At 42.9% G+C, this 22904-nt stretch overlaps 1 protein-coding gene across 1 annotated transcript; it reads left to right on the top strand.

Moving 5' to 3' along the window:
* The first annotated feature begins 639 nt into the window (after window positions 1-639).
* vps37c (VPS37C subunit of ESCRT-I) lies at window positions 640-21543 on the top strand. The gene is made up of 5 exons (XM_080722272.1): window positions 640-1397; window positions 2084-2193; window positions 7411-7582; window positions 12003-12085; window positions 13741-21543. The coding sequence occupies exons 2-5, from the start codon at window positions 2101-2103 to the stop codon at window positions 14413-14415; spliced, it is 1023 nt and encodes a 340-aa protein (XP_080578398.1). The 5' UTR covers window positions 640-1397; window positions 2084-2100; the 3' UTR covers window positions 14416-21543.
* The last annotated feature ends 1361 nt before the right edge of the window (window positions 21544-22904 follow it).

The raw sequence follows: 22904 nt of genomic DNA, 5'->3' as shown, positions 1-22904 counted from the left end.
TGTACTTACAAATAAATAAGAACATATTTTGATACTGAGGTTTTCCAAACTGTGATCTTTTTTTAATGGATCTTTCAAACACTTTTCTAGCCGACAAGAATACTTTGACTATGATGGACAGACTGGGGTAGGCCAAACACATAAAACTGTACAGCTGCCACCGCCCCCAAAAAATCTAATTATGAGCCCCCTCAACGCCCTCATCAAGAGGTTTAGCTATTAGGGTCTAAATACCGTTTCAGACAACTTTCTACACAGCCAACTATATTTTATTAGGAAAGAAACATAATTCCCTGCCCTAAAGTGACAATATTTGCCAGTGACACCAGTATTCCAGGCTGGCAGCAGTAGATGGAATATTGCTGTCACGCAGGGGTTTCCCTTGGAATCAGCTGAGCGCAGGACTGTACCACTACGGCAGCAAACAGGGGGCCTCAACTGTTTAATTGCCATTTAAAACACAAACATAATTCAACATAACGTTATAACAACAAACGCGAACGGCGGCGATATCAAGGACACGGTTATATCCAGTTGCTGTCGACGTTATTTCACGTTTAACCCCAAGTCATTCCCCATGAAAGGAAAAACGCAAACGGAGAGACAAAACATGGACCAGTCCAAAAGAAATGGCGGCGGTTCCTGCCACCAGTGTGACGAGAAGAAACTTTCCACCACATTTGGCGACAAAATAGACGCGTTTTGCCGTGTTTTTTAGTACGTGTTCTCCTCGAATAAACGCCGTCAGGCTCTCCGGCCGTCGTCGGGACCGCGTGGCGCGGCCGCCGTTAAGCCTCAGCAACGGACGTTTTATTGCTGCTGCTCGCCTCGGCTCCCCACCATAAAAAAAGGGCAAGCCGTCTTGGTCTGACTCAACACGGGCTTCATTCCATTCAGGCTCTCCCTGGCTGTCAGTCTGTCTGTCCCGACTCCCAAGGAAAAGAAGAGTTGACGGCTATTTTAGCGAGCAGCTTTGTCATACCTACGGACTGCCGTTGCCACCAAACTGCCACCTATTATAGCGCTAAAAAACAAAGCGGATACCTTTATATCCACCAGCAGCACCACACCAGCCCGGGCCACGCCGAGGAGGCCGCCCCTGCTCGGCCCTATACCCGGGGTCTTGTCCTCTCCTTCACGGGCAGGTTGTTGTCGTTCTAGTCGGGGAAAAGAAAGGAAGGAATTCAAGGCCAAGCCCGCAGCAGTCAGCCCAGCCCAGCCAGCCGGCCAGGGAGGGTCACCACCAGGCGGCTGGACGGACGCTGTCACCTGGTCTGGGTGCCACCACCACCACCACCTGATATCCCCGTGGTGTTGTTGTTGTTGAATGCCGCGACCGCTGCTTGGTGACACCGCCACCACGCTCACCACGTTAGGCCTGGTTTGCTAGCGTTCCGGTATGTGGAAGTAAATCAAGTGCTTTATTTTTTATTTTTTAAAGGCAGATCTCCAAGCTCATAAGATATCGCGGGTGCTACGCGCTGTGAGCTTGGAGATCTGCATTTTTTTTACCCCTCTCCTTTTGCCCCTTTAGTTCCCCCGCTGTTCTACTGAGGATAATAACATGATAGGCATGTTGATGATGTGTTGTGGCCTGTCTATCGATATCTTATCTATTACACCGTGTCTGTGTGGAGATGCTAACATTTAGTAGCTACACGCACGTTAGCTGGGAAACTCAACCATTCCTGACGTTTAAAAGCCTAATATTCGGCTCGTACAGCGGTGTCGCTCGCCAAAAAGAACCGCTCGAGGTTATGGTGTTTTCGGCAAGCGACGCCGTCGTACGGCGGAGTATAAATGCCTAATAGACGCATTAATAATATGCGTATTAACAACGTTATCCTTTTATCTCATATATTATTAGTCGGCTTATCACTGCAGGGAAAAACTGGGGCACTGAACGGCACAGTTAAATTGTAATCTGTGTTGTTACTATTTACAATAAGTTTAATCATTAATAACTAGACTGTTGTGTAAACAGGCTAGTGTGGGACATAACGTGATTGGACGTTTATTCTGATTCCTTTACACAAGACTGTGTTTTTAACTTTTATTTCCTGGTTCCTTGGATGACGGGCAGCCATCCTGGCCAATCAAATGGAGAAGCTCCAGGACCTCAGCCAATCAGAGCTGCAGGAGCTCCTGGACAACACGGAGAGGGTGGAGTCCATGGCTCTGGAGTCTGATGAGGTAATAAATAATAAGACCTGCTATTATGAAAATGTCTCTCTCTCTCTCGCGGTGTGTGTGTGTGTGTGTGTGTGTGTGTGTGTGTGTGTGTGTGTGTGTGTGTGTGTGTGTGTGTGTGTGTGTGTGTGTGTGTGTGTGTGTGTGTGTGTGTGTGTGTGTGTGTGTGTGTGTGTGTGAGATTCTAAAAAACCTGTTGTGCTCAGTAGGTGCTCAAACAGTATTTGTATTCGGCCACAGACCCCCATCTCAAAGTATGTTGTTCCAGGGACCCCCAGAATAAAATATATCAGTTAAAAAATGTTTGCTTTAGAAGAATACATATTCAAAGATCTGCACAAATGTTCAACATTTTTCAAAAATTGCAGATCTACAAGCTCAGTGCCGCGCTATGAGCTTGTATATCTGGGGGAAATATCGCTCTTTCGATGTGTCATTCTTTCGACAACCACGTCGGCAGGTTAAATACTCACCCGTGTCACGGTTACTGAGGTTAGCGATGGGTTAGGTTTAGGCATAGAGGATAACATTCACCCGCGTCGGGAGGTTAGCTTTTCACCGGGTTAACATTCACCCGCGTCGAAAGAATGGACCGTCGAACAGATGCTATGTCGCAATATCAACACGCTCCTGTATATCTGCTATTTTTCAATGGCTAAAATATAAAATAAAGGTTAAAGTGGTTAAAATGTAAAAGTGACACAGATAGATCACCAGCTTCTTGTGGTGATTTCTATACGCATTTGGGCACCAGCGTTGTGCACAGAAGATCTGCAAGCTCACAATGCCAGGTTATGCTATTTTTGGTACATAGCAGTGTCGCACAACCAAGTATAAATCAGGAGTGACATGGTGATGTTTTCAGCTGGATAACATTGTGTGATGTTAGAGCTTTGTTAAGTGAGCGCCCCCCACTCAAATAGCAGAGTCCCGCCCCACCAGATGGCTATAACGAATGGAAATATTAGTTTATCTGACAAAGATCTTTAAGAGATTATGTTATGGAATCTTTCATGTTTATGTATATTACAATAGAGAGAGAGACATGAGTATCGAGGAGAGATGACATGTGACATGTCCAGACCAGGACCAGGTTTGTACTCTGGACGCAATTAAGTGCTTCATGACCTCCCATGAGCCTGCATGATGAGCCTGTCTGGCTCACTGGCTGAGTGCAGGACACAATTATAATGATTGCCAGAAAATAAATGCACCTAAGACCAGAACACTGCCTTTTTGAACCCCAAAATAGGCTCTGTGTTGCTCTGTAGTCCCAGTTTCCCGAAGGTGACATACCTGTCAACAGTCAGATAGCTTCACCTGATTGGCTGAAATGGCATATGGATACTCGGAAAATGACATACCGCCATTACTTCATCATGTCATATGGTATTGCGTTGAGCGGTGACTGCACTGTAGTATGTGAATCAGTACATTTAACAAAGTGACAACATGTTAATCAAAGTGCTAACCAATGTGTTAACCAAGCAGCTAGCAGTGCTATTTTTTGGTCAAACCGAGATGACAACACTGCAAACAGATGCTTGAGCAACACAACGCTGCCATTAACACAACTGCCAAGTGTGAACCCAGTTATACATAATCTACAGTTATTATATTGACAGCAACTGCAGAGGACAGCCAGCTTACAACTGAATTGTATTTTCTTTTCACATGTTAATACATTACATTACAATTGGGCCAGGGTGGTATTTGGTATTTTGTCTCCCTGCTCTTCTATTGAGACATTCAGATCGTGTCAAAGGTGATGTCCCACCTAGACACAGGATCTGACCCAAATTTTGACCTAATGGTCATGATTCAATTTATCTCCTGAGCAAGCAGGCAGGTCATATTAGCTCACTGGTAACACATTCAGCACTTGGGCAGGAAACCGGGGTAGAAGAAGAAAATAGTGCAGCTTTACTTTAAAGGACCGGTTCACCTCTGGGACAACCAGATCTTATTTTATTGTTCTTTGGGACACGATCAACACAATCTTGAGTTATTTTTTGGGATCAATCTGTGTTTTTAGATATTTTAGTATTTCAGCATGCTACAACTGGTCATATGATGCTTTGTAGCATGATATTGCATCATCTAATGCATCATATGATGCAAAATGCATCATATGACCATGTTGTCATGCATGTTGTAGCATGCTGAAATACTAAAATATCTAAAAACACAGATTGAACACAAAAAATAACTCGGGATTGTGTTGATCGTGTCCCAAACAACAATAAAATAAGATCTGGTTGTCCCAGAGGTGAACCGGTCCTTTAATAGTAATTTAATTCATTTCTATAATGTTCTGCATATGAGCCAATTTTATTTGTTAGGTACAGTATCAGTAATAATAATGACAGTTGATAATTTACAGTAGTTCATACATACAGTATATCTTTTTCATAGCATTTATGGTTGTTTTTAATTTGACAGAAACTGAATGGAGAGTGAGCTGTAGTTCTGTGCTGTACCTCGCTCCTCATGCTTGGTTCTGGTGGTCATGGAAACATAAACAAACATCAATCACAGAACTTAACCGGTTCTGGAAAGTTTCATGGAAGGTTCTCGGCTAGTCTCCATAGTCAGAGTGCCATAAGACCAACCGTCAAACAACTGTTCAGTGACCAACTTTGCAAGACTGTGGATATGCTGATCATGTTGTGTAATGCCCCCCCCCCCCCCCCCCCCCCCCCACACACACACACACACACACACACAAATTGCAACCACTCCCACAGGCCTTTACTATAAATAACCAGCGTTCCACAACCTGCCTGGTTAACACAAAGTTACTGCTAGCAGGCGCCGAGTGCCGCGCTGTGAGCTTGTAGATCTGCTATTTTTTAACGTGAAAATGTGTGCAAATCTTTGACTATGTGTATTTTCAAAGCGAACGTTTGTAACTCAAATTTTGCTTCTGGGTGGTCCCTGGAACTAAATATTTTGAGATGGGGGTCCGTGGCCAAATAAATATCATTTTGGGGGTCCTTGACATGAAAAGGTTTGAGAACCACTGACATGGTAGTCTCTCAAGAACAGGCTAACTGAGCTCCAGTTAAGTGAAAAGGACCTTTTCTTTGACGATGGCTGGCCAGATTGCTGACATAGAAACATAGGTTTTTCAAAAAAACCTTAGAAGGATTCAAAAGACACTTATAGAATCGGGTCAAAATTGAATTTTTCACGACTTTTCAAAAATAGCAGATCTACAAGCTCGCAGCACGGTAGTTAAAGCATAAAATAATGATACACAATATAGTGTACCCGTTCTGAATGGGATAATAAGCCCCATGTCATTTTGTTGTACAACAAACAACACAGAATAACCGCTCTACAAGCTCACAGTACATCAACATTCTGTAACATTCTTATCTTATTATATATATTTCAGGAAGATGTTTTATTTGTAAAAAAAAATCTTGTTGGGATTGGAAAGGCATCGGCACCAGTATTTATATCACATGATCCTATGGAAGTTTAGATGACGATTTGAAGTGCTAGAGCAAATCATGGTTTAGAAATAATTTAGTCAAATAGAATCCTTTCATACATAGGTTATGTTGTTCACTCTTGTCTGCATTATTTTCAATGTGACCGGCAAGCAGGGAAAGCTACGAATGCTTGATATTATGCATGATATGAAATACTGTTCAGGAGATCCTGCGTGTCTCCGGAACTGCACGTGTTCCTGTATCAAATGTCCCCTATACCGGATCAACTTTCCTACAGTCTCAAAGACAGAGAAAGTGGAAAACAGGCACTGCCTATCTAAGTATTTATTTATTAGTTTAAAGAGAGATACTTCCAACTTTCACTACTCATGATGTTGGAAAGAAGCACTAGTTTTACATTCTGTTCATTGTTGTGTCCATCCATCCATCTGTGTTCCTTCTGACATTCAGACTATAACATACGGTATTTAGCCTTTTGCAGGAAAAGAATGTATATGACAATTATTAACAATTAACTGACATGCACAACAACAGTGCAAGTGTTTCACTTTAACCACTCATATAGCAGATCTGCAGTCTCACAAAACATTGCGTTGCATCATCTGCACATTTTGCTGAATGCAATTTTTGCCAAATGTTTGCCTATTTTTGTTTATTTGAGTTTGAGTATTTGAGTTATTTGAGTAGGGGCATGCATATGTAGCAGAGTGACTCACTGCCTTAGCCTGATGGCCTCAAAAGTCTAGTATCTCCCTCAGTCCATAAGGATATCCCTTTGGATCAATGGTTAAGATGTTGGACTTTCAAGCGTGAGACCCAGGGTTCGAATCCCGGGTGTTACAAGTGGCTAATTATGTATTTTTAGACACAATAAACCAGCCATTTCTGTATTACTATTTAGTGTAGGCCTACTAGTTCCCAATAAGTCACATTATCCCATGAAAGTCCGCGGGGCATCTTGGGAATGTGGGAGGTGACCTGACCATAGGCTCGAGCCTAATGTGTAGCGGTCGGTCAGTGGTCAACTCCCACATTCCCACATTTATTTCATGTGTCTGTATGTCACACAATGGGGAGAGCTAGAGAGCTTTGACTTAGAACTATGCACTCTAAATGCAGATTTAGTTATATCAAACTATATTGGTTGAATTGGTGATAACAATAATAGGTTAATCAATGAATCCTTATTCTGGGCATGATATTATAGGCAAAAAAATTAAAATGAATACGAAGAAAAAGCTGATAATAGCCAATCGTTAATGTAGCTGATCTACAAGCTCGCAACGCTGCTATTTTCAAGATTTTGTGCACGACACCGCTCTGCTCCTCGATTAACCGAGCAGCCCTAATACAGATTATAAAATGAGCCCGTCAGACGGACTGTAACTTGAGGTGTGTCCAAAATACATGACGTTCACCAAACAACTATCAAGGAATTAATCTGGTATCATACAATCTCTAGGCTCTTGGCACGCCTTTGGACAGAGTTTGGTGCAGTTTGGACAAATGTTTAGAAGGACCGGTTGAACATTACTAGGTCTGTCGAAATTAATCATTTGATTGCAATTATGAGATAATCACAATCATTTTTGCATAATTGTTAGGTTTGTTTCCAGTCATCTGTATGAATTTGACTGGTGGAAATTGTTCATACATTTTCAAACTAAAAAGTGAAAAAGAAAATACCGGAAAGGGCCGATCTATGACAATAAATCGTCAAGTAAAATGATAATGATTCTGTCCACTTTTCTTCCCCAAGATCCAGAACATTCAGCTGGAGAGGGAGATGGCGCTGGCCTCCAACCGCAGTCTAGCCGAGCAGAACCTGGACATGAAACCCCGGCTGGAGATGCAGAGAGACGTCCTGGTGGAGAGATACTCCCAGCTAGAGAGCGTCAGAGACACATACAGACAGCACTCTGCCATGAGAGGTGAGAGAGGGAAACTAGATGTGCTCTGCTCTGCTCCCCTTGATTGTTGATATCAAAAATACAATGATTTATCAAAAGAAACATGGTTCTCAATTATTCAATGAATTAAAAAAGTAATCCATGATAGAATAATCATAATGGAATGGAGTGTGGAGTGCAGTGGAATATAAACAGTTGATGGATAATGGCGTTAATGCGCCAGTCGTAGCTTAGTTGGCTGAGAGGCCATTTGGTTATCAGGAGGTTGCCGGTTCACCTCCCAGCCTGTGTATCGAAGTGTTCCTGACTGCTCACCCACGGGTGCTCATCTTAACCATCTGAGGAGTCATCTGCTGGGTCGAGCTGAAATTTTTTTTTAAATGGCAGAAGTATCAGATCTACAATGTGTTTGTATGACGCTGTAGTATGATCACGTTGGGCAGGGGTCGTCAAACCTTTTGACGTGAAGTGCTAAGTTTTCATTTTCTTGATAGCCAGTGTGCCACATCAGTTTATTTATGACACCACATCAAAATGTAATATTTCCATCATATTTTGATTGTCCATAGGCTAACGACCTCTATTTTTTTCACATCCGGATGTAATGATCATTAGACTCTGAGCAAGAACCCACCTCTCTCCCAGACTCCCTCCCCAGTCAGTCAGGCGTTTTAATGAATGTGGAATTATGTGCAGGATGTAATTAGTATATAGATGTAACTGAAACAAAACTTTAATACATAAGAAAACACCTCTCTCCTACTTATGCCAGTGTGCCAGTGATCACCCTCCCCTGTGCCAATGTTGGCACCTCCTGTGCCTACGGTTGCCTACCCCTGATGTAGGGCATTCATTTACGAAAAAACTGGAATTAAAATATGGAGGTTTCTGCGGCAACGGAATACATTATTTTTGTCTAGCATTACTTGGAAGATGTATCAAGGTAAAATGCAGTGCTACTTCATATGTTGTTGGCTTGTAGATCTGTTCTTTTTTCCCGTGACACCTTTGCTCCAGTCTGCCGTGGTGCCAGGGGTCATCAACTTGTCCGTACACGGACAAATGCGTCCGTGGCAAGACTTGGTTTTGTCCGTGGCAGATTCTAGATTTTCTTTTATACCATTATAATTATCTTATTTTCATAAGACCCAATTACTGAATGTCAGGTCTCCAGGGTTTCTTCAGAATATGACACTGATTTACTATGAAACTAGTACTAGTTGTTCTCAAATATTTTATTTGCAAGGACTCCCATAACACTGTGTACAAATGGACCTGTAATGCTGCATTTATACACTCTGTGTTACAGACCTGTTATGGTCATTCAGGGCTCATCTCTTTATGATGTGGTTCTGGTAATTATTGTTTTAAATCTTTTTATGTCTTTGGCAAAAAGTGAAGTTTCACTAAGTGTCCACCACAAGCCAGCATGGCGATGACCCCTGTGTGGTGCATTTATAGTACACTGGTTTAAGAGTCTCATTATTGCGCCATATGATTGCTATAGGCCTGGAAATGGGGTAAAATACTTTTGAAATATCATTGTTAAAAATGTGTGGGAACCCAGTCTCCCCCACGGGACGAGGTTCTCCATCTCCCTTTCCCTTTCCATTTACTGTATGGGACCACAAGTGAGAGAGGAGAAGGAAAGGCACCCGGCCCAGACCACAGACGTATACAATTACTCCTCTTGTTTGGAAATAGGATTTGACGTACAGTATGCATCTCCTCGTTGCCCTCTGACAGTCTATTGACTAAGAAAGTCATGGCTACTTTGACTTGGATGAAGACTAATGTAATCTGTTTCAGTTGGAAGTTAAGTGGTGGGAGAGGGTGACATTTTCATTTGTTTCCCCACATTTTATGTGTATAACGACTTTTTTTTATTTAACTGTCAATAGATGTTGATGCAAAAGTTGCCCTACAGTTAATAGAATCATAGAATGGTCAAAAATGGCATCTGGAAAAACCCTGTCCCTGTCTCTAAGCTTTATAATAGGGATGCAACAGTTAATGAACTAATTAATGTATTCAATTGTAGTAAAATAATTGATTTTCAAAGATGGCAAAAATAGCAGATCCACAAGCTCACACCGCATCACTATTTTTGCTATATATTCTTTCATACCATTATGGTATCGTTTCAGCTGTGCCAAGTACTAATGGAAAGACAAAAAATGTGGGTAGAGCTTGTGGCATGCCACAGCGGGACTATGCAATGGAAGGGAACCATTAATTAGTTTTTGGCTTCCATCAGGCAAACCGACTCGCTAGGGTGTGACGATTCACTTACCTCCTGATTCAATATGATCCAGTACGTACATAACGTACGATACCTAGGGTGCCAAATCTGCCAATTCGATTTACGTACATTACGATTCTAAATTATATTGCTATATATTTAGATGATATTAAGATCTATTGCGACTCCCCCCTTTAAACAATACAAACCATGGACAGTTTAATCATACACTTCAGTCAGCCTTTCTGACATGAAAAAAAAAAAAGATATTCTGGACTTCCGGATCATTATGTCCGTTGTAGGAATGTGTCTTTCACTCGACTTGCCTAGGTACAGTATGTGTACAGTATGTGTGTTGTGTGACATGCATTTGTGGATTGTGGCAAAGTGAGTATTTAAGCCGATATGGCCGGCAGTTAATCAACACATGCTGATTACTGTTGTCTTTTTAATAACTTCAGTAAGCTGTCCTCAGCTACAGTTCGTGTAAATGAAGAAAACCAGATTTTCCAGTTGTACATTTGTCCTGACTGTGTGCTCAACAGTGTGGAATTTAAACAATGTTTTACTTGTTAGGTCATTCATTCATTAATGCTTTCAACCTTTATTTAACCACTAAGCTCTGTAAACTCTGCCATACATTTGACACAATAGTGTAAATAGCTATCTACAAGCATCACATGATAAATATTGTAATAATGTAGCTTGTAGATCGGCTATTAATCTGTTTTCGGATGTTTTAGCAAAGGTTCCAACAGCTTCCTTGTTAGCTCTTTTTCTTTTTCTTTTTTTTTTTTTCTTTTACCAACAATGACGCACGGAAGCAGCAAAATGATGCACACTTGGTAGGGGTGCAACGATTAATTGATTAATCGTAATCGAATCGATTATGATATTTTTTGTATATACCGTGCAGGAATATAGGGTCAAATATGACTTTTTATGAAAAGAGTACTGTTACCCTTTAGCCTGACAAAATGTGTATTCTTTAATCAAATGTATGCGGTCAGAAAAAGGTATTTATTTGGCAACCTAATCAGCAGCTGAGATTTTTTTTTGTAAATTACGTCATTTTAAATTATTCATCTTTAAATGTATTTTTGTTAGTTAGAACATAGTCTAAAATAACCTAAAATCGAATTAATAAGGTAATGGCAAAATATTAATCAATTATGAAAAGAATCGTTAGTTGCAGCCTTAACACTTAGGTCAGTCCACACCAATGCAACTGGTCGTAACTCCTTGCAACAAAACCGTTGAATGCAACTACTTGCAACCGTTCTCCTCAATGGTAGTTGCAAGGAGTTGCATTGGTGTGACATGGCCATAAGCTTGTGGATCAGTTCTTTGTCAGCAAGCAACACCGTATTTGAGATTTACTTACATTTATACTGAATGGCTCTGTTGCAAGTGCTGACTTCATCAGTGTCATAGCACAGTAAACACTGCAGCTAATGCAGTGTTTACTGTGCTATTACTGTGCTAATGCAGTTAACTATGGGTTGATTTGATTTAGGTGTACCAGTTAGCAAGCAGTTGACAATAACACTGTTGTCAGTGCTTGCTCTTCGGCACATCTGAATCAAACTGACACATCATTACTTTAATAATTAGCTGCAGCTATCTCTAGCCCGCTTTATATAGGGCAGGGGTCTTCAACAGGGGGTCCGGGACCCCTAGGGGGTCCTCAGAGTTACTACAGGGGGTCCTCCAAATCTTTGTGTGATAGTAACTTGTTTTTCCCCCCTTTTATATATTAACCACTTGAACCCCAGCATCCATATTCTGAGAACTTTAGCCAAAAATAGCAAGCTCACAAGGCGTTGTGAGCTTGTAGATCGGCTATTCTTGTCAAAGAGCATTGGAGGGGGAAAAGAGCAGACTAAGTACAGTGAAAAGTCAAGGTTATTAAGTATTGATGGTTCAAGTGGTTATATATCTTAAAACCCACATTAACATGAATCCAAAATACACTGATGATCGTGCTGTCAAACAATGAAACTATATGGAATCTATGATAAGGTTGTGGGGGTCCCTGCATCATCTTTCTCTCAACTAAGGGGTCCTTGGCCTGAAAACGTTGAAGGCCCCTGATATTGGGGTTCAGTGGTTAAAAGCTAAATATTAATACAATTTCTAATATTTGTGTCATGCATGAACGTTGGATATTTACAGCTTTTCTTGTCCCCTCCTCTCCAGATGGGATCGTAGGCCAGGTGTCTCCAGAGGCGTTGTTCTCCAGACTACAGACAGAGGGCAGCAACACAGAGGCAGAGTCTGAGGTCTGTACCTAAAAAGTCTCCATCAAATCAAAATGGATGTTTCAGAGCTCTTAGTACAGGAGCTGGCTGCTGAACCGGCAGTATGATGCCCTCAGAGCACTCTGTCAGCAGCCAGAGCTGAGGGCAGCCAACCTAAGTCGCGTTATAATGTTAAATGGTTGTAAATAAATATTAAACCATATAAAATATACCATATAATATAACCAATGTCCAGATGGCTTGCCATGCTATGGGGCAGCGGCGGCCTACAGATTAGAGGAGCGAGTTTGTAACCGAAGGGTTCCCGGTACAATTCCACAAACACCACCAAGAAGAATTCAAATGATAAAAGCATAAATTATGTATTTATATTTAACCTTTTATCAAAGGCTTTACAATATGCGCTACGGTACATTCACGCACACACTCCTAGACCAACAGCAGAGGAAATTCATGCATGGCACCAGCCTGCTCATCGGGAGCAGGTTAGGGTTTCAGAGTCTTGCTCAAGGACCCCAGCTCTGGGGGGAGCCCGGGATCGAACTGCGGCCTCTCTACCTCCTGAGCGTGGGAAGTGAATGGCCTCCATCTTCTCAAACCTTTTAGTCCGTGACCCAAAAGAGAAATTAAACGTTTGCCCAGGATCCAAACCGCGTTGTGAGCTTGTAGATCACAAATGGGTCCCGACTCCCGACCCACTGTTTGGGAAACTCAACCCTCTCCCTAACATAGCTGAAGTGCCCTTGAGCAACAAAAATAGCAGATCTACAAGCTCTCTGTTCCAGACAGTGTGCCACGCTATATCTGCTATTTTTTGAATAGCCAAAGTATAAAAAATAATGGTAATAAGTGGTTACGTGAGACGGATGCGTTCCCGGTCTTAATGGGTGTGTGAATGTGAAGCAGGGCGTTCCTCAGCTAACTTCAACTGGGTAAATAAAGGTAGGTAGGTTTAAATAAATAATAATTGAAAGGCCGTGAGGCATGAGAAGGCATGAGAAAGCAGTAGAATAAATTACTTTAGTGTCAGATAATGTTACATATACACAAATCATGGGTACAGTAATATGACACTGTCCACAGTTCTTGGCTGGGCCATGCAAATAGAAATTGTACCAAATAATCAACTATACTTTAGAAACAATTGGGAAAACCCCGGGAACTACCAATATTTACAAGCGCCCTTACAAAAAAAAAAACAGGCCAAAGTCACTTATACTAAGTGCACTTGGAAACGCTGATCAACTTCGTGAGTTCAACATTAACACTTTGACTGCCATCAGGCTTTTTCCTATTGTATTGATCAGATTTTCGATGGCTCTGTGCATGCATCAGAGTATTTTCTTTCACGCGGAGAAGAAAAAATACTGTGTGTAAGCTATGGTCCATAGAAAACAGGCTGTTTTGACCAAACAAGCCATATGGGAAAAGAAGTGGAAATATATCCATGTTTCTTTATCGAGCTTGTATACAAAGCAAAGAGAGCCGGAAGTCTGCAGAATACTATTTCCGCTAGGAATCATGGGAAATGTAGCTGCCGCTGCAGCTATCGGTTACCATGGTAACCAGTTAACACGTCTGTGGACGTGATAACGGGGTCATTATGTGTTAATAAATCTCACAAACTGTCACCGTGTCTCCCCCCCTCACCCATTTCTGTCCCTCCCTCCACCCAGGCGTTAGCTGACGAGTTCCTAGAAGGCTCCCTGCCCCTGGACTCCTTCCTGGAGCGCTTCCTGTCGCTGCGCTCCCTGGCTCACAGGAGACGCGTGCGGGTGGAGAAGTTCCAGGACGTCTTGCGGCAGAGGAGCGAGAGCGCCGACCCCACCATCATGACGTCATCCACGTGCGCCGACCAGAGTCAGCAGCAGACGACGCCGGCGGCGGCGGATCAGCAGAAGCAGCCCCCCGGTCACCCGGCCGGCCCCGCGCACCCCAGCGCGGGGGTGGGCGCCCCCTCCTCCGGCATGCCCTACGCCCCTTACCCCGCCGCTCCCTCCAACCCTCCCCCGATGCCAGCGGCGGCGGCAGCCGCCCCCGCCAACCCGCCGTCCCAGTTCCCCCCTTACCCCAGCCCCGGCTCGCCCTTCACCCCGACCGCGGGCTACCACCCGCCCAGAGCCCCCGCCTGCCCTTACCCCACCCAGCCCACCTTCCCCGCACCGCACCCGGGCTCGGCGTTCGGGCAGTACACCCCCAGCCAGCCCCAGGCTGGGCAAGCGCCCTACGGGGCCTCCTACTCCTACGGCGGATACAGCTACCCGGCCGCGCCCGGCTACTCCAACTCCCACTCCCCGACGGGGCGGCCCGTCTACAGACCAGGATATGGAGTACCTCAGCCATATTCCTGAAAGCACTGGCGCTCTGTTGCTGTTATCGAAATCCTTCTCGACCCCCTCGTTCAGTCTCTCCTGTCTTTACACGAGCTTCTCTGCTCTCCTCCTCCCACTCAGACCCCCTCCTTCCTTGTGTCCCCCTCCTCCTCTCCCACCCTGTCTGCAGTTTGTCCCATCCAAGAGGGTCTCTTGCTTTACTTATTTCTCTGTTGCACTATTTCTCCTCTCCCCATCTCTCTCTCTCTCTCTCTCTCTCTCTCTCTCTCTCTTGAAATTGCCATTGAGCTCTGCACTAGCGCTCTCTCTCTCTCGCCCCCATCATCAGCTCTTCTCTCACACTCGACCCCCTCCTCTAGACCCCCTTACCCTCAGTCCATCATCTATGACACTAGTCTCAGGTTGTCGTGTTGTGTTTGAGTGTTAAGAACACTCCTCTCCTTGTCTTTGGCCCTTCATACATTCACTCCAGTCCGTTTGCTTGCTCCCTTCCCCTCTTTCCGCGTGCGCGAGTGTTTGTGTGCGCGTGTGTGTGTGTGTGTGTGTGTGTGTGTGTGTGAGATGCTATTTGGCAATCAGAAATTCCTTATAACACTCAAGTGTCTCAAAGTGCACTCCCCATTTCTTGACACTTTTTTTTTTGTTTTCGGTTTTATCTTTTTAATTTATGTTCTCTTTTTAAAGATGGAATTTTCTTTTAAGACACCATATCGTTGTAGAGCAGCAGTTCCAATCCACTTCTCTACGAGCAACTGTCCACTTCAGTCGTGTTATTCACCGTCACCGTTCCAGTCAGTCCTCTGTATCAGTGCAACCTCCTAAAGCCCTCCTTTCATAGCTTGTTGCATGCTGAAGAAGTGCAGCAGATCTACAAGCTCACAATGTGTCTCGATGAGGTGCAAGCTTGTGGATTATTGTATTTTACAGCGTGCAACACTGTCGTGCAACAGTTTATAGTTTAAGCATAACGTTCAGGGTTCCCACGGTCATGAAATTCCTGGAAATATTTTGAAATTACAAAAAAAATTCAGTACTGGAAAAGGTTTGGAATTGATCAAGGGTCCTGGAAGGTCCTGGAAAAAATGCATTGTTTTTGGTTATTGATTTTGTTAATAAAAAGAAGCCTAATATATTTGACAAAAATCTACAAGCTCACAAAGTGCTTGTAGATCTTCAAGATTCTATGCTTTATTGTTGCTACACTGCCTGTCTTTGGGCAGTGCACATAGGAGTAAAAGACTTGTTATTGCGCTGAATGATTGTTATATAGTCCTGTAAATTGGGTTAAATATTCGGGAAACGTTTTGGAAATCCATCTGTAAAAATGGGTGGGAATCCTGAACGTTGTTGTCGGGGAGAAAGCTCTTATTTCCATATTTTAGCGTCACACAAAAGTGTCAAAAGTAGCAGATCTGCAAGCTTGAAAGTCTTGACCTTGTAGATGTGGTTTCTTTTGGTGCCATTTTTGAATATCAACGCTGAAAAGTAACAGTTTCGGACAATATGAGGATTCCACCCGACGGAGACCATAACAACAATGAGTCTTTTTTAGTTTTTTTTCACGTCAAAGTTCAAATGTGGTCATTCATGTCAGTATAAGTAAAAGTGAATGATCCTGTGTTCTCTGGAATCAAACCAGTACAGCTTAAAGTATAAAAGGATTTTGTCACTTATTGCCAATGTCACTTTTAGGGAGAGGTTAGGTTTTGGTTTTAGTTTAGTTTAGTCAGTACAGCGGTAGCGAGGCCTTAGCTGAGTGGGTCTGTCTGGGTAATCAGAAGACCACCGGTTCCATCTGCTGGGTGAATGCAGGAAAATACTTCCACTACTCCTTCACAGCCCCAATGCTGACAGATTGTAAACTGTGGCTGCTTTGCTTGTCGGCTCTGCTCTGCCTGGAATGGGTTTGGCAGGTAAACACGGGGACAGATGCATAAATATTGTAATGCACCTGCTGCCACTGTGGATGGCGGGTTCAAATGAAATCTGTCCAAATAAAATGTCCTTCCTGATTTTGAGGGTTGATATTGACCGTGGCCTGGTCTCATTATTTCTCTGTTTGTCGGGAGATGGAAGATTTAGCTGCTGCTGAATGTTTCGAATAGAAGTGACGGCACAGTCTGTAGTCAAATTGGCTTTAGTTTACTCGAGCAGCAGCGTTCCGAATCAACTGCAGTCAGTCAGAGCCTAGGATGATTTTTATGTTTTATTCCCTGACGTTCCTCGACTTCCACTCTCCCTCGTCGGGTCGCTCTCTCTTTCCGAGCGTTTGTCCCCAGAGCTCTGTTTTAACTCCCTCTCTCCACTGCCTCCCTCTTCTTCTGCCTTCTCTCACCGCACTCTTTCTTTCCCTCTACATTTGCCTGTTGGAACAAACTGTCGCTCGATGACGAAACAGTTAAACTGACGCTCGATGAGGAAATAGAAGTTCACACCGTCAATGGGAATGTAATGGTATTTGTACAGTTGAAGCTGAAAGACTGAACATGTTAGACTTGGTGATCCGTTCAGCATCGGTAGAGTGAATTTCGAAAGCGAAAGGATAATATAATAGATAATATAATATAATTTGTAATTTAAAATATTGGTGGTAGACTATGTGTTCTCAATTATTCAATGACGGAATGGAAGTAGATGCCCCGGGAATATTTCTTCAAATGGTTTCACTCTTTGGATAGAAGTGGTGGAGACGGCAAGCAGTAACGGTGTATTGGAAGAGCGATTTATTCTATCGATTGCCTTTTTCGATTAATAAGATAATCGATATTAGAATGTAATACTGGCTTATTGTTGCTGTCGGGCAGAAACCTCTTATCTCCATTGTTTAACTTTGTGTGTGTTTTTGAAAACGAATGCCCCACTCGGATCATACTACTGCTTCATGCAAAAGTATTACAAGTGAGCTTGTAGATGTGATGCTTTTGCTATTTCTTTGTCACAGCCCACAGGGTGTCTTTCAGCCACTCTGCTGCAGTCTCCTCAGTTGTGTGCTGTAGGATATCGGTCTGTTTCTGGAAATCCCTTTCAGATGTCGTGTGCCACGTGCGTCTTGACATCTGAGCTTCCAGCGCCTACAGCGGTAGCCTATTCCTCCGCTGTTCACTAAGCTTGGCCTGGTTGGCTCACTGACCCTGGGTCTGGACAGATACTCTAGTCCGGTCCATTTGGTTCCATTGGTACACTCAATTTAACGGGAGACCTGTTAATAGCAGATCTACAAGCTCACAACGCCTTGCGCTGCGAGGCGTTGTACGCTTGTAGATTGGCTATTTTTGGCAAATAGGTTTGGTGTAGAGGGGCTAAAAGAGCAGACAGAGTGAAATGTCAAGTTTATTAAGTATTGACTGTTCAAGTGGTTAAATATCTGAAAAAACTAATTGACAGAAACCAAAATACATTGATGATTGTGCTCTCAAACGATGAAACTATATGGAATCTTTGAAAAGGTTGTGGGGGTTCCTGCTTCATCTCTCTCAACTTAGGGGTTCTTGGCCTGAAAAAGTTGAAGACCACTGCTCCAAAAGCTTTGACACGTTCTCCGCTGCTGTCTCCTGGCCCGGACGACACAGGAGCCACGCGTCCACGCAAGCATTCAGCAGCGTCGCACGCAGCTCCCGAATCTGCCGTTTCAGCTCCGCAGCTCTGGGGTCAGCGTTGACCACAACAGGCTTGTTTTTGATCTTGCGAGCTCTATTGGTATCGTGTCGATGGTCTCTTCCATGTTAGAGTCAGCATGGCTTACATCCAGAATTCTATGCCCTCTCAATTCAAGGCATATCTACTGTTCACGCATGGTGGTAAATAATACCCTGCTGACCGCAAACAAATGTCCACCTATTATTTTTGGTATTATTATAATAACACTGTAGAATCTGTGTTAGTTTAACTCTGGGAGTGTTCAAATCTGACCCTTAACGGGTTAAATTAACACTAGATTTTAATATAGGCCAAGAGCTGTACTTTTCCTCTTTGATTTTGGTATTATTATAATAATAACAATGTAATGTAGGAGGTGCAACAAAGCAGTACCAGGAATTGATGGTGCAGATTATCTTAGGACAACCACTGGAACTGGTTCATCTTGCTTTGGTGTTGGAGTGTTCGGTTTTCCTTTCCTGAAGGTCTGTGGTTTTGGCAACACTACTGCAGTTTCGGATTGTTCCAGCAGATGTTGAACGTTGGTCAGTGTTTCAGAGCTGAGGTCTGGCATCTTGGGGCTCATCATGGGAGACTGCTTTAACTATTGAAAAATAGCAGATATACAAGCTCACAGCGCGGCACCGAGTGCCGCGCTGCGAGCTTGTAGATCTGCTATTTTTGAAAAATCGTGAAAATTAGAATTTTTACCCGATTCTATAAGTGTCTTTTGAATCCTCCTAAGGTTTTTTGAAAAACCTATGTTTCTATGTCAGCAATCTGACTGGCTCATCATGGGAGCGTCCAGCGTCACACTGGGCTCCACCGCCTCCGTTTGCCCAGTTGCAACAGCCCTACTTCCTACAGGCTGTAGACTGTGCCACAAATCCGACTCAAGGATTGGCATCTCGGGCGTGTGTATGACGTCGTCAACGTGTGTGGCTGTTGCCTCCTAAAGAATCCTCCAAACAGACGTGTTAGCTTGGGAGTCTTTTGAGCGTGGGAAAAAAGGTGCCTTTCTTACTTTCATCCCCCAATCCTGAACAGTTTTGGGACACATGAGGTTTCCACCCGACAGAGACGATATACAAGCTCATGACGTGTCACGTTAGATCTAAATTTGGGGATTTCTATTATAATTGATTTAAAACTAGTTTGGTGAACTGTTGCGTCACTTATTGAAATACTTTAGAACATCCTTGCTTGTGCACATTCTGACAAGTGAGAATGTTATGTCAAAATGGAACCTCACTTTAAAAGCCTCATCTGGACAATTTGCAGTTATAAGTCACAGGAGGAAATGTGTTGAGGAATATAGTTTTCTTCGACTATCCTAAAACAGATTGATATACCCTTGTAAGTGCCAGTACACAAACATTTTCCCACATTAATATGAGGGCACAGAAAAACAAGCTCGCGTGGCACGTTGTATGCTTGTGGATCGGCTATTTTCTCTATGACATAAAATGGGGCTTATTTGGTGAAACAAATGCACCAGGGGGTGCAAAGTAAACCCTTACTGTGCTGTTGATGGTCTCGACAGAGTGCAGTCTAGTGTTGTTCATGTTCTCGGGGCAGCCTACTGATCATTCTCACCTTAATGTAACGAGATCCACCCACCCGTTCTCAGTTCTGAACTTGGCCTTTGTGTTATCCCTTCAGAGGGACGGCCTGCTCTTCATTCCCTCAGTTTGATGTCAAGTTATCTCGCTAACAAACACATACAGACAGACAGACATAAGTGATTTTAATTGATTTTAATTCAGTTTGAATGTTTAGCCTGATGGTGGCGCTATAGAGGAGCAGCCATGGGGTCACCAAAATCAACACACGTATTGCGCTTACGAGCAAGAATGTCCACACACCCAGCAAATCCAGTCCCGGCAATCTGGACGTTTCTTTTCACAATCTGTTGGTCACAAATGACTGAGCGAGTCACTCCAGTTACTTCTCAAACTTGTTTAATTTAGGCCACAGACCCCCTTATCTCTTGAGGTTGTGCAAATGGAACCAAATGGACCCGTAATGGTCAGTTTGGTACACCTTCAGAGTTAGACCTGTAAGGGTCCATTTTGGTTCCTAATTTGGGGAAACCCCTCAGTGACCTGTGGGAGTCCCCACCAGGCCCCACTTTAGGGAACCTCTGACTTGTGAATTTAGGAGTTCAGTGCTTTGTCTTTTCACAGTTGAATTGTCGGCGAGTGTGAAATGCACGAGTAGAAAGGGAAGCCACATATTGAAGCCGATTAGGGACATGTGCTCAGAAGCCAGGGAGTAATATTAGACTGGCTGACGCTAACGGCATGTAAGCAGCATCTGCTGTATGCACTGTATGGGTTCTGGACGCATGCAGTCTAGTGTGACGTTAGCCAGGCTAAGGGAATATACCAGGTACAAAGCTACATGCTATCTGCAAATGTTTTTCTTTTTATTTATTGTCAACCAGTTTTAGTCTTATGTTTAATGTACAACTTTCTTTCATGACGATGCATGTCATATTCACTCTTTTTCGCTTTGCTTTTTCTCTATTAAGACTTTGAAGTTTAGGGTCTCCCCGACCAACTTACAGTAGATTGGCACTTATATATAGAATGTTGATAGACATGTGTTTATTGCTTTTTTTCCTTTTCTTTTTTTTTCAGTACACTGTAGAATCTGTGTTAGTTTAACTCTGGGAGTGTTAAAATCGGACCCTTACCGAGTTAAATTAACACTACATTTTAATGTAGGCCAAGAGCTGTGCTTTTCCTCTTTGTGTCAACTCTATGCAGACCACAATCACACCCCCGTCAGTGACGACGGAGTAACACGTTGTAAAGTTGTCCTCGAACAAGCTTCTGTCTGCCCTGGTGACTGGTGTCCTGGTTGCCTGTATGCATTCGGGGTTGTCTCTGTTTGACGCTGCCTTACTTGCTTGTCTGCACTGGAAGGCAGTGGAAAGAACTCGGTAGAGGCCCCAAGCTGCCAATCTGGATTAGTTTTCCTCCAACATCTTGTCACTAAATGCTGTGAAATGATGGCAACTTCCTGATGCATGTTTGACAGCAAACATTAACCCATTCAGAACGGGTACACTATATTGTGTATCATTATTTTATGCTTTAACTATTGAAAAATAGCAGAAATACAAGCTCAGAGTGCTGCGCTGCGAGCTTGTAGATCTGCTATTTTTGAAAAATCTTGAAAATTTGAATTTTGACCCGATTCTATAAGTGTCTTTTGAATCCTAAGATTTTTGGAAAAACCTATGTTTCTATGTCAGCAATCTGGCCGGCCATCGTCAAAGAAAAGGTCCTTTTCACTTAACTGGAGCTCAGTTGGTCTGTTCTTGAGAGACTACTATGTCAGTGGTTCTCAAACCTTTTCATGTGAAGGACCCCCAAAATTATATGTATTTGGCCACGGACCCGCATCTCAAAATATTTAGTTCCAGGGACCCCCAGAAGCAAAATCTTAGTTACAAACGTTCGCTTTGAAAATACATATATTCAAAGATTTGCACACATTTTCACAGACTTTTTTCAAAAATAGCAGATCTACAAGCTCGCAGCGCGGCACTCTGTGCCGCGCTGTGAGCTTGTATATCTGCTATTTTTCACTGGTTAAAGCATTCAATAATTCTAGGCCTAAACGTGGACCGTAATGAACAAAAGATTGGTGGAAAATCGTTTGCTTATTATGAATGTTGGCAGATTTTGCCTAAGGCTGTTCCCATTACTGAAAACCAAAGCAAACTTATCAGTCCTGACCTCAAGGTGCGAAAATGCTGGAGAGAATTGACAAATAATGTAATGCAGTCCTATGTTCTGGTATCAGATAGGCAACACCCATTTATGCTACTGTGTTGTGATCACTTTCAGTGAAGTATCTTTGCACTAAGAACATCTTTGGTCCAGTGACAGCCATGCTAACCAAGAGAGAGAGAGAGCGCGCCGAAGTCTGATGTCATTTACACATCCTACCTGGGTTACGTTTTTTTCCGACATTCTGAATTCCCCATATATTCTTTTTATATATATTGCGTCGAATAAGAACTGTTCCCCCCCAAAAAAACTACAGATTCTGACGGTGAGAAAACGCTAATGTTACTGCCGCCGGCTGAATTGGATACATTATCGCCAGAAACATACTGTATCAAATATGAGTGACTATCGTAAACAACACAGACCAACAATATCGCAGAGACAGTTTGTTTCAGTGCTTTTGAGACGATTTTAAGCCATTTAAATCTGAACGCAAATCTGTCACTTTTGATTTGAACCACTTTAACCACTATTTTATGCTTAAACTATTACAAAATAGCAGACAAGCTTTGAAAGATTGTGAACATTTGTGCAAGTCTTTGAATATTTTTGACCAGATTCTATAAATGTCTTCTAAATCCTTCAGTGGTTCTCAAACCTTTTCCTGTCAAGGACCCCCAAAATTACATGTATTTGATATTTCGCAGGACCCCCCCCCCCCCCCCCCCCCCCCCATCTCAAAATATGTTGTTCCATGTTGTATTTGAGTTAATAATGGTCGCTTTTAAAAAGATGTATTCAAAGACTTTGCGATTTTTCAAAAATGGCAGATCTACAAGTTCGCTGTGAGCTTGTGTATCTGCTATTTTTCAATGGTTAAAGCATTAAATAATTCTAGGCCTAAATGGGTTTTTTAAGATGACCCAATGATACTCTCCATAGAGAAAAACCTCCCCGACCCAGGGGATGAATGAGTGACGTCAGGACTTAGGAGGTACTCTATCGTTAATGTTAAGATCCTTCCTTAAAGGGTGGCATTGCTGGGATTATTAACTATTCATCTGTCATGAGCTTGTCCAATAATGTATATTTAATGTGTCTCTCCACTGAATAACTGTCTTACGTTTT

The sequence above is a fragment of the Nannobrachium achirus genome (assembly GCF_963921795.1).
Source record: "Nannobrachium achirus genome assembly, chromosome: 3".
NCBI lineage: Eukaryota > Metazoa > Chordata > Actinopteri > Myctophiformes > Myctophidae > Nannobrachium > Nannobrachium achirus.
This window is presented reverse-complemented; position numbering and strand designations above follow the sequence as displayed.